Source organism: Ursus maritimus, unplaced genomic scaffold (assembly GCF_017311325.1).
Source record: "Ursus maritimus isolate PB19 unplaced genomic scaffold, ASM1731132v1 scaffold_22, whole genome shotgun sequence".
In the NCBI taxonomy this organism is placed as follows: domain Eukaryota; kingdom Metazoa; phylum Chordata; class Mammalia; order Carnivora; family Ursidae; genus Ursus; species Ursus maritimus.
The window spans coordinates 36,738,089-36,749,613 of record NW_024424675.1 but is presented as its reverse complement, the minus strand read 5'-3'; the positions used below and the strand labels follow the sequence as shown (position 1 = coordinate 36,749,613).

Below are 11,525 nucleotides of genomic sequence, written 5' to 3'. Positions count from 1 at the left end.
GAAGAAGTGAGGGGAAGAACAATTACACTGAGGGAACAGCATATAGAGGCACAGAGGCCAGAAGGGTAGAAGAGCATGTTGGAGGAAGAGAACATGGCATGGAGTGGGCTCTGAGTTTTTTTTTTTTTTTTCTTAATTAAAGAGCTTATTTAGAAAGAGGGAGTATGCAAGAGTTGGGCAGAGGGAGAGGGAGAGAGAGAATCCCAAACAGACTCTGGGTTGAGCACAGAGCCCCATGTGGGGCTCCATCTCACGACTCTGAGATCAGGACCTGAGGTGAAATCAAGAGTCCTGTGCTTAAGTGACTGAACCATCCAGATGCCCCACTGAGTCCTCAATAAATGTCTAGGGTAAGTTGGGGGGGGGGAGGTAGAGAGAGAGAGAGAGAGAGAGAGAGAGGATGGTGATCCAATTGCAAATATGTTGGCCAAAGTGTTGGTATGTACTAGGCACTTTGCAATCAGTAAGGATTCAGTGAGTGGTGAACCACAAAAGCTGAGTCCACGGTGAGCTCACACTTTGGTGGGAGTATAGACAAATCCATGAAGTGAAGCGACAAGCCACCATGATTGATGCCAGCGTAGACCAGGCAGGTACTCCAGATGTCTGGTGAAAAGTCACAAAGCAAGGAGGCAATATTTTGCCTTGGTCTTCCTCAACGCTGGCTTCCACCTGGGGATGTTGAGGGCAGAGGTCGGCTCCTTTGACTTAACCAGGTTTTAAAAACAAAACTTATTTAAATCTTTACTATATGCCTGTTATTGTAATAAGCATTTTCCATGTATTAATTCACTCAATTCTCACATGGATCCCAGCAGGCGGTATTATTAGTATTCCATTTTACAAATGAAAAAGCTGAGGCTCAGAGAGGTTAGGTAACTTGCCCGAGGTCACGCAGCTAGTAAGTGGCAAAGGCAAAGCTGCGAGCCCCGTTCTTAAAGATAGCCAGTAACATCAAAAGTCCTCTCAAGGCTAGATTCCATCTCGCATGATGCTGGGGATCTCACTTGCTCTTTTAAGCCTCGGTATTTGCGTCTGTAAAATGGGGCGGGGGCGAGGGCTCGAACCGTTAGCTTCTGCTCAGGCGCAGCTGGGAGCGCAGCTCGCGGATCATCTGGACAAGGGACAAGTCCGGGAGGCGGAGGCCGGGGATCATTCAGTCTGCGCTCACAGTCCCAGCCTCCACCTCCCGGCTCCAGACCGGTTCCCATGACAACCCGGCCAGCCACCATCCTGGGGCTGGCGTGCGTCACGTCCGGCCCGTTTGTTTCCGGGTCTAGCCCCAGTCTCGGCGGCGACGGCCCTCCAAGGCCCAGAGCCGGATTCCGCTACTCGCCTGCTCACTCTTCTGCCTCCCGTTTCTTCCTCCACCGCCCACGACCAACGGCCTCTCCCCGGCCCAACGCGCAGCCGCGGCCCAGCCTCTTTTTGGGCCCGCCTCCGAAGGACGTCACTTCCTGGCCGAGTGTTTCCGGGTCGCAGCTTGTCCCGGGGTACTGGCCTCGGTCCCCTGCAGCCGGCCGGAGCGGCGAGAGCCCAGCCGGGCCCGGCTCCGGCGGCGGCCGCGGCTCCTTCTGGATTCCCTCGGCCGGGGCGTCCTCGGCGACAGTGCCGGGGTGAGTGCGGGGCGGCCGCGGGCGGAAACGGCCTCCGGCGCTTCCCAGGGCAGAGGGGGCGCCCGACTCGGCGGGGCTTGGCCGACCCGGGAGTGGGGTCCCCTCGCAGCCGGCGGGGGCGACGGGCGGCCCCGCCTTTTCGGCCTCCCGAGAGCCCACCTTGTTCTCAGAATCCCCACTCCCCCGAGGGCTACCTCGCAAACTCCTGGGACCGGCCATGGGTGGCTCAGGGCAGCTCAGGAGGAACACCCCCTCTTCGGCGACTAACCAAGCAGGAGGCCACCCCGACTCCACCGTGAGGCAGTTACCGCGCAGTGGTCCCCAGCCCAGTCTCTGGCAGCAGAGCTGGGTTTGTACTCACTGTGTGACCTTGGACAAGTCATTTCATCTTGAGCCTCATTTCCTAATTAGTTAAATGGGAGTGAACGTGCCTGCTAGGGCCGTGGTGGGGATGAAATGAGATGATGCTTGTGAAGCACGGTCTCTGGCATACAGCAGGCGTCCAATAAATGATAGCTGCTGTTAATTCATTCACAAACCCGTAAAGGGCCAGAGTTTGGGACTGGGGTGTTTTTCACAACTGATACGGCCCTCAGAGGCTGTAGGAATGACCAGATTGGGAATAGCAGCCGCCAGCTTCTGTCCCAGCGGGGAGGAGAAACTGCTTCCTTCAGAGCCCCTCTGAGAGGCAGCCGCCAGTAAGGAAGCCCGTTTTCAGCACCACCGAGGTTATATTCAAAGGTTTGCAAGTCTTGTCTCTGAATTTCTCTGGAATCTGATTGGGGTCTGGGGACCCTCTGGTGTGTCACAGCCAGTGCAAGGTGCCTTGGATGTGTCTTCGGAACCTCGGATTTGGAATGAGTGCAAAGGAGTGGGGGGTTAGGAGGTGGAGGGGGTTGAACTGCTTGCTCTCCTCTTGCTGCTGTTTGGAGGCTGAGGGAACTCTGAGCTGGCTGAAGCTAGACCAGAGATCTGTAAACCTGTGGACTGGGGCAGTGCTGGGACCAAAATAGCTTCTGCCTGTGCAGGGAGGGGGCGCCTTCAAATGCTGCTTGGGGAGGGTTTCTGCTTGAATGGGCCAGCTGAGGTAAAGCCAAGCTCATGCTTTGCTACCCCCAAATCATTTCAGTTCCCTTCAGTGGGGTTTTAAACAGGTACAGCTTTCCTTTGAGATGCCTAAAAAATAATCTTTAGAAAGATAATAATCCTTAAAAAGCCACCACCTGCCTGACTATATATGTAATATTTCCCTCTTCATTGATTTGTTTTTCAAAGGGAGTCCAGATTGTGGGTGCGGGCTGTGCTGACCGGGCCTGTTGGCTCTGGGCACCCGCCTGACGCTGTTAGGGATGTTCACAGTGCCATTTTCCCCCCACCAGACTGGCACGTCATGGTGTTCCAATCCTTGGGTTGCTTGGAGAAATTAACGGCTTCTGTCATTGCGCTGTCTAGTCTCCTTTAACCACGCTGTTTTTGCAGAGCGCGTGTTTTTTGTTGTTCTTGCAGAGTGCTGGGAATAAATTGCTGGCTCTATGCTCAGAAAAGACACCAGCTATGACCAGCTACAATGCAGCCTGTATTCTCAGAAAATGTATTCAGGAGGGATGATGTCAGCTGCCTCACCACTGGCCGGTCTCTGGCCAGCCTCTTCCCTTGGCCCTTGAGCTTACATCATAAAGAGATCTGTGGCTCTTCCAGCCCTGTTCTGTGTGGGAAGATGTGAATTTTGCTACTATAGGAATTTTTAGAACTCAACTCTGCTCGCCCTGCCATAGGGTGCTCTAACTTAGCCAAGCCCTTTCAAGTAGAACTGTCCAGCAGACGCCTCAGGACAGCTTTGCCTAGAAGCAGAACAGCTCAGAGCTTGAGTCAGGGTTTTGCCTTGGACCTAGATTCGGACCTCAGATCCACTTCTTCCTGCCCTGTAACTCGGGACAAGTGATTTGGCCGTGAGGAACCTCAGTTTCCTCTTTAACCTTGGGGCTGTCCTGTGGGTTTCATTGATTTTCATCAAGCCCTTAGCAGAGAGCCCTCATGTACGAATCCCTTGGTGAATGGGAGATTGTAGCAATAAATGAGTGAGATAAATGGAGAAAAAAATCCCCAGGCCTCAGGGCCTACCAACCCAAGTTCAGATTCCAGCTCTGACCCTTGGAAGTTCCACTGGGCAGGTGGTTTCATGGCTGACCCTTGGTTTCCTTCTGGTGTTGTCATGAAGATTAAATGGGGTGATGCATTTAAAGCAGAAGGCCCTGTGCTTAGTGTGTAGTAGGACCTCAGTGATTACTCGTTCCCTTCTCTCTTTCCTTAATTATTTCTTAGCATTCATTTCCTTTTACCCTTTTCCTCAACTGTCTATGTTGGCTCAAGATTCACCATAGATTCGTTTCCTATCCTTGACTTTAGGATTTGGAACACCAGTTGGGCTGCTTGGATCCCTTTTCCTTGTTTGTTGTGTGCCAGCAACAAACGGGTGTGGACTGTGGTGTGATTACAGAGCAGCAGACACGGAGCTTGAGGGTGGCTGACTTTGTTAAAAAAAAAAAAAAAAAAATCAGCTTTTATAGGCCCAAAGCTGACTTCCTTGGAGAAAAATCAAGGCAGTATTTAGGAGGCTTGATATCCCTCTGTTTAAATTCTTCTCAGATGTACCAAAAAATAGTCCCTGGCACCAGAGGCAGGATGGAAGTTTCTCTTAGATGAATAAAAAATGGTAAATACATACGGGTTTTTATTAGCAAGGACAGTGATGTCTTCTCTCGGGTTGCAGTACATACTTTGATAATAAGCTCTTTCAACTAGAATTGAGGGCAGGGCTGTGGCTTCCCAACTGCTGCCCCTTAACGCCCACCCCATATCCCCCCACTGCACCCATCCTAGGGCCTGGCACGAGATAGGTGCTGCATAAATGCTTGTTGAACTCAGGAATCATGGGGTATGGGGAGGAACACAGGTGCCACAGAAGGTCAGGCTTGGAATCTTGGCTTCACTAACCCTGGCTACTTACAGCCTGTCATGTCGTGGAGCCTGTGTTCCTTCTCTCTCCAGCTGATCTCTCAGGATTCTTGGAGAGCTCAGTGAGAAACCGAAGGAGTGGCATCATGAACGCATCATTCATTCCGCCTGTTTTATCGAACACCTACCGTGTGCCAGGCTGTGTGTCAGGCACCATGGTGAACAAAACAGATGTGGTCCTTGCCTTTGTGGAGCTTACTGGGTAATGGGGAGTACAAAGAGAAGTTAGTAAATGAATAAAGAAAGTTGATAATTTCAGATGGTGATTATCCCAGGATAATGGAATAATGAGGGACTGGGAAGGAGGGAGTTACTCTGCTGGGGTTGCTAGCGAGGCCTCCGAGGGGTGACATTTGAGCTAAGGCCTGAATAATGAGAGTGAGCCAGCTATGGGAAGGATCAGAGGAAGAACACGCAAAAGGAACAACATGGGCAAAGGTCCTGAGACAGAAATGAGCTTGGTGTATTTGAGGAACAGACAGAAAGGTCCCTGTGGTTCGAACTTAGAGGGAAAGGGAAGATGGCTATGAGAGGGGAGCAGGAGTAGACCATGTGAAGCCTTTGACCTTGGTCAGGAGGTAGAATTTTATTCTGATGGACTTAGGTTTGCCTCCTGTGCTCTTCTAGTGTGTTCGTTCCCGAAGCGTTGGGCTCCCTTGGCAGGGCAGTGGATGGGAGAAGGTGGCCTCTCTGTCCGCACTTCTTCCACACATCTCACCCCTCACCTCATAGTTCAGATCCTCAGGAGTCTTCCCAAAGGAGAAGCCAGGCGAGTGGCTTGGGACACGGCTGATTTTATTGACCTCATGATTGCCACCGGGTTCGTAGGCCGTTGGCACTTCTGAGCTGAAGTCAGATCTGCCTGCACAGGCTGTCCCGTCCCTGCAGCTTCCTTCTCAGTCCCGGGCCGTCTCCGCAGCCGGCGAGAGCCTCCTTCGCTGAGGTGCTTACGAAGCACATACGCTGCCTCTGGCTCTGCGCTTGGGTTACCTCAATGAGGACTTGAGTCCGCATCCCTGCGCCCCTGGAGCTCGTGGTCAGAGTGCGCGAGGGTGAGGACGCGCGTGGCCCCCGGGCGGACGTATCTGCCCGCTCTGATCTTCGCTTCTTGAGGATGCCTTGCGTCGTGGCAGGGGTGTAGCAGCCTCAGAGCAGGGATAGCCGCCCGTATGTGCCAAGGGCTTATTTCAAGCCCGTCCTCTGTGCAGAGCTTTATATGCTACGGCACATGATCCTTCCACCAATTCTGGACTGTAGCTGCTATTACCAACCCCCGTTTGTAGATGAGAAGACGGGTCCACAGAGGCTGAGTAATTTACCCAAGAGCCCAGAGAAGCGGACCCGAGATTCACGCCCAGGCAATCTGGCTTTGGGATCTGTTCGTAACGCCTTGCTGCGCCGCCTCCCCGGCCCTGGCAGCACCCTCGATGAATCCAGATGGGCTCCCGGCTCTGTGGCACCAACGCCATTGCTTGTTCTGTGGCCAGGCGGACAGCAGGAGTGTACAAATTTGGTGTACCCCCGAATGTTCTGTCCTCTCCCGGTGGGACTGTAAACCTCTGTTAAGGTGGAGGGGAACGCAGGCTGTCAAAGGCCCGTAGAACATTCTCCGGGGTCGGCAGCCAGTGTGGTACGGTCACGTGCCTCTCCCCCTTGCTTTGAACTCTTCAGGGGCTTCGCGTGCCTCTCTGAATACACTGTGCCGTTGGGGCACGGGGTGCTGTCCTGATGGTGCTTGCAGCTTCGTGTCTGCTCCCTGCCTTCCCTTCCCCTCGCTGCCTCAGCCACACTGGCCTTTCTGTTCGTAGGCCAGGCTCCTTCCTGCCTCAGGGAAGCAGGGTGTGGTGGTGAAGGGCGTAGACTTTGGAGCCAGGCTGCCTGGGCTCTCCGCTCTGCCTCTTCGTGGTTCTGTAGCTTTGGGCACTTTCTTAACATTTCTGTATCTTAGTTTTTACATCTGAAAGATGGGGATCCTATCTCCTAGGGTTGTTTAAGAAGACGAAATGCGTTAGCGTGCCGAAGTGCCTGGCGCGTAGTAAGCGCGGGTAGCGTTAGCTCGGGGCCTTCCTCCCTGGCGACACCTCTGCTGTTACATTCCCCGCCCACCTCTTTGCTTGGCAAACTCCTCATTCCTCAGGTCTAACCACCAGTGCCGGGGGGCGGGGGGCTACTTTTATTTGAAACTCCTCCTGCTCCCCACAAAGCCAGGTTAGGTGCTCCTAATCATATTCTTCCTTGATGGGTTCAGCAAAGTCAGGGACCTGTTTGTCTTGTTTCCACGACAACTTTGCACACAGTCCGTGTTCAGTAACTGTGCTGAATGAATGAGCAGAAAGGGGCCAAGGGCTGGTGACGCCCGGCGTAGCGCAGGCCAGTTCTGTCTTTTGTCTCAGCAGCCACGCGCTGGGATGTGGACCATTTCGAGCAATGACGTGCTTCTTGTTCTTCCCCTTCCAGAACACGCCCCCAGTGCAGGTGGGCAACATGTCAGTGCTTTTAGCAATGTCCCTGCCTCGAACCCAGAAACCATGGAGGAGATAAGGTAGCCCCCAGGTCCCTGGATCCGATGGGGAAGCCCAGTTCAATGGATACAAAATACAAGGATGACTTATTTCGGAAGTACGTGCAGTTCCATGAGGGCAGAGTGGACACCAGCCCCAGCAAGCAGCGGCCTGGCAATGATGAGTACCTTCGGGTGGCAGCCTCGACCCTGCTCAGCCTCCACAAGGTGGATCCCTTTTATCGATTCCGGCTGATCCAGTTCTATGAGGTGGTGGAGAGCTCCCTGCGCTCGCTAAGCTCCTCCAGCCTGCGGGCTTTGCACTGCGCCTTCAGCGTGCTGGAAACGGTGGGCATCAACCTCTTCCTCTACCCGTGGAAGAAGGAATTCAGAAGCATCAAGGTAAGGTCTAGGGAAGGGCATTCCGCACTGGTCTCCCTTCCTCCCCTCCCAGTCTGACCTGAGAGGGCTTGTGCCGATTACATGCCTCCTCTGCCCGCAGACCCTCCCGTCTTCCCCATTGCCTTCGATGTAACAACTAGAAGTCCCCCCCGTGGCTCCCTACCTTGCTGTCTGACCAGTGTCATCTCTTTACTGGGTCCCTGCCCCTGGCAGCTCCCACCTGAAGCTGTGAGGTTGGAAAGGCAGGCAGCAGCCTGGTGGTGCAGGGCCTTGAAGCCCAGGGCAAAGGCCTTGAATGTACCCTAAGTAGGCTGGGAAGCAAGGCAGGCCGGGATCAGGTTTCCATTCGCAAAGCTTCTTTCTGACTGTTGTATGGGAAATAGACTAGCGGGGCAGCGAGAATAGTTAGGAGGCTGCCACCGATGTTGGGGTACTCTGAGAGCTGGTTTGGACTAAGTAGTAACAGACAGGAGGGTGGAGGATGGATTTAAGAGAAAGAGAGCTCTGAATCATTCGGAGGCAGTGATGGCTCGGGAGAGTTTCCACAAAGCCAGACTGTTATTCTTCAGAACTTCGCAGAGATGCCAGAAAGGAATATTCTCCTTGCTCACGGGGCGCGCTGCCTCTGCTCCGATCCCTTCTCTTCATCCACGTTTGCCCTGTTTCCTCTTCATATGGAGCAGAGCCGCTGAGCCCCATATGGGAAGTGGCTGTGTGCCCTCTGCTCGAGGCGGGAGTGCCGGCGCCTACCCTCCCGCCGTGTGCCGCGCTGGCCCCGGCCTGCCGCAGTGACGCAGTGACGGGCTGCCGACACCCTGCCTCCGCCTTGGGGGTGCGGCGCTCTGAAGCCCGCTCCGCGTGTGTCTCAGAGAGCAAATCGCGCCTCTCTTTTTCTGTCCCCTTCCTTCTCCTAGACCTACACGGGCCCCTTCGTTTATTATGTCAAGTCGTCGTTACTGGAAGAGGACGTCCGAGCCATCCTGCATTACATGGGCTACGTGCCGGAGTTAGGGACCGCGTACAAACTCAAGGAGCTCGTGGAGACCCTCCAGGTGAAGATGGTCTCCTTCGAGCTGTTTCTGGCCAAGGTGGAGTGTGAGCAGATGCTGGAAATCCACTCCCAAGTCAAGGACAAGGGCTACTCCGAGCTGGACGTGGTGAACGAGCGCAAGAGCAGCGCGGAGGATGTGCGCGGCTGCTCGGAGGCCCTGCGGCGGCGCGCTGAGGGCCGGGAGCACCTGACGGCCTCCATGGCCCGCGTGGCGCTCCAGAAGTCAGCCAGTGAGCGGGCGGCCAAGGACTACTACAAGCCTCGGGTGACCAAGCCCTCGAGGTCGGTAGACGCCTACGACAGCTACTGGGAGAGCCGGAAGCCACCCCTGAAGGCCTCGTTGAGCCTGCGGAAGGAGCCCGTGGCACCAGACCTGGGGGACGACCTCAAGGATGAGATCATCCGCCCGTCTGCGTCGCTCCTGACCATGTCCAGCTCCCCCCACGGAAGCCCGGATGACCTGCCATCCCCTTCCCCCAACAACGGCCTCGGCCTGCTGCGCGGCACATACTTCTCTGCTCAGGACGACGTGGATCTGTACACAGACTCGGAGCCTAGGGCCGCATACCGGAGGCAGGACGCCCTGCGGCCGGACGTGTGGCTGGTCCGAAATGATGCCCACCCCCTCTACCACAAGCGCTCACCCCCCGCCAAAGAGTCCTCCCTGTCCAAGTGCCAAAACTGCGGGCTGTCCTGCAGCTCCTCCCTCTGCCAGCGCTGCGACAGCCTGCTCGCCTGTCCCCCAGCCACCAAGCCGGGCGCCTTCCCTGGCAAGGCCTCTGCCCACGACAGCCTGGCCCACGGGTCGTCTCTGCGGGAGAAGTACGTGGGCCAGACACAGGGCCTGGAGCGGCTGCCGCACCTCCACCCGAAATCCAAGCCCTCCACCACAGCCACCTCCCGCTGTGGCTTCTGTAACCGCCCGGGTGCCACCAACACCTGCACTCAGTGTTCAAAAGTCTCCTGCGACGGCTGTCTCAGCGCCTACCATTACGACCCCTGCTGCAAAAAGAATGAGCTGCACAAGTTCATGCCCAACAACCAGCTGAACTACAAGTCCACCCAGCTCTCCCATCTCGTGTATAGATAGACTGGACCTCGCACCCCCTGCTCCAAGGGCTACACCACTGACTTTCTGGCTCTCCCTGCGGGGAAGAAGTGTTAACCTGTCGATCTCAGAAGCAGAGCCTGCATTTGACCACGTAGGTGTCAGGGGATATGGGCTTGTCTGCACTATGTGGGAGTTCACTTGGTGGCCCAGATATTTCAACCGATGGCTGCTTTGTCGCCTGACAAGGGAGAGGGTGGCATTTCCGTTCCGATTCATTTTTGCTAATCTCTCCACACTCCCTGTTCCATTGTTCGTTTTGTTTTTGAAGAGGATTTCAATCTCCGAGACCCTTGTCACACCCACCCCTCCCGCTGCAAAGCCAACTTGGACTGGGAAGGGCCCTCCAGGTCACCTCCAAATGCCCACCTGGAGCGCCGAGCTAGAGGCCTGTTGGCTTGTGAAATGAGCCCTCCTGCCACACCGGGCCTCTTCCCGTGGCTCATCCTTTGGCCGCCCTGTTCCCAAACGCAAGGATCCCCGCCGGGACTCCCCCACCCCGCTGACTTCCAGCTGTCTAAGCCTCAAGCGTGGACGGAGTCCAGTCGTCACTGAATGGCATCCTGTTGCCACCACAGCTCGGTTCGGCCCGTGGTGTTCGTGCACTTTGCTCCGGCGCATCCAAGTGTGGGCCTTCCGTGGCAGGATGGACTGTTCCCCCTTTCTTTTGTTTGCACATGCCCTTCTTACTGTACTGTAAATAGATATTTTTGAGATTTATTTTTAAATAAATATTCAACTTGCCGTGTGTTTCCAAGTGGTTAAAACATGAATTATGTAGCTATTTATACAAACGGCCTGGGTTCTCTAGTCTTCCAAGGGCGGGTCTCATGCCCTCCCGTGTTGTATCCTACACACACCACAGCCCGTGGGTAGAGCGGAGAGTGTGGGGGCAGAGGAGGAACGGACGATGTCCCGGAGTCGGTGGAGCGCCACTGTCTTCCCTGTAATAAATCTCTATATACCTACCTCCAGCGTACACTTAGGGGCTAGTGCGGGCCGGGGTCTGCGCCTGCGCACCGCGGGAACCTCGTGACCTTCAGGAGCCTCGCTCTGCAGATCGACAGGCTGGTCTTTGCCACCCGCTGCGTGTGAACCTCGCACTCCAAACGTCTTGAGTCTTGTTTCAGAAGGAAAATCCTATGGGATTCCCCCCACCCCTCCATCTCAGCCCTTTGCGCCTGTTTCCAGGACTCCTCTGCAACATCCGTGATCTTTTTTGCACTAAAAGTGGGCCCGAGTCAGCGTGTGCCCAGCCAACGGACGTCTCCTGAGATACTCAGCTGAGTCTCAGTGCTTCCAAACCCGAAGGCCCCTAAACTCCGAATGACTGACCCCTGGGTTTTCCTTTTGGGGTGCAGAGCAGGAGCGGGGCAAGAATTGGAAACTAAAACCGCTTCCTTGTGAACTATTATATTTTAGCCATAAGTGTTTGTGCTGTACAGAATATTATAGGAATTTACATGCAGTGGGTTTTCTGGTAGTAGAAGGAGGTATTCAGCTCTTGAACAAATTTAAATCTGGCTGAATCCTGAGGCCACTGTGAATTTGCTGATGTTCTTCCAACTCAGTGGAGTGATTTTAAGGTTTTCCAAATCTTCTGTGGCTCTTTTTATCTGGTAGAGCACATGTAGATACTCAGTGTGTGTATACAGCTGGATTTCACCCACCTTTATTACTAAGAGCAGCCCACTCTGCGGTCGTCCTCTCTGGTGTTCTTCCTTTCCACGTTCCGCAAGTGTCAATGCCCCTTTTACTCCTGGGGGCGCTAGTTTGCTCGTTTTCCATTCCCAGTTCGCTCCAGCACTACACGAACGTCATCAACCGTGATGC

The 11,525-nt window shown here is 54.8% G+C and overlaps 1 protein-coding gene across 2 annotated transcripts; it reads left to right on the top strand.

Moving 5' to 3' along the window:
* Window positions 1-1,459: 1,459 nt before the first annotated feature.
* Window positions 1,460-10,436, top strand: SPATA2 (spermatogenesis associated 2). 2 transcript variants are annotated; one of them, XR_005836970.1, is made up of 4 exons: window positions 1,460-1,616; window positions 7,089-7,533; window positions 8,448-9,786; window positions 9,964-10,436. XR_005836970.1 is itself a non-coding variant. In XM_040638456.1 (3 exons), exons 2-3 carry the CDS (start codon window positions 7,198-7,200, stop codon window positions 9,672-9,674), a joined length of 1,563 nt encoding a protein of 520 aa, XP_040494390.1. In that variant the 5' UTR covers window positions 1,460-1,616; window positions 7,089-7,197; the 3' UTR covers window positions 9,675-10,436. The 2 variants fall into 2 exon arrangements, 1 of the variants encoding a protein (XP_040494390.1); XM_040638456.1 differs by having other exon boundaries at window positions 8,448-10,436.
* Window positions 10,437-11,525: the final 1,089 nt, after the last annotated feature.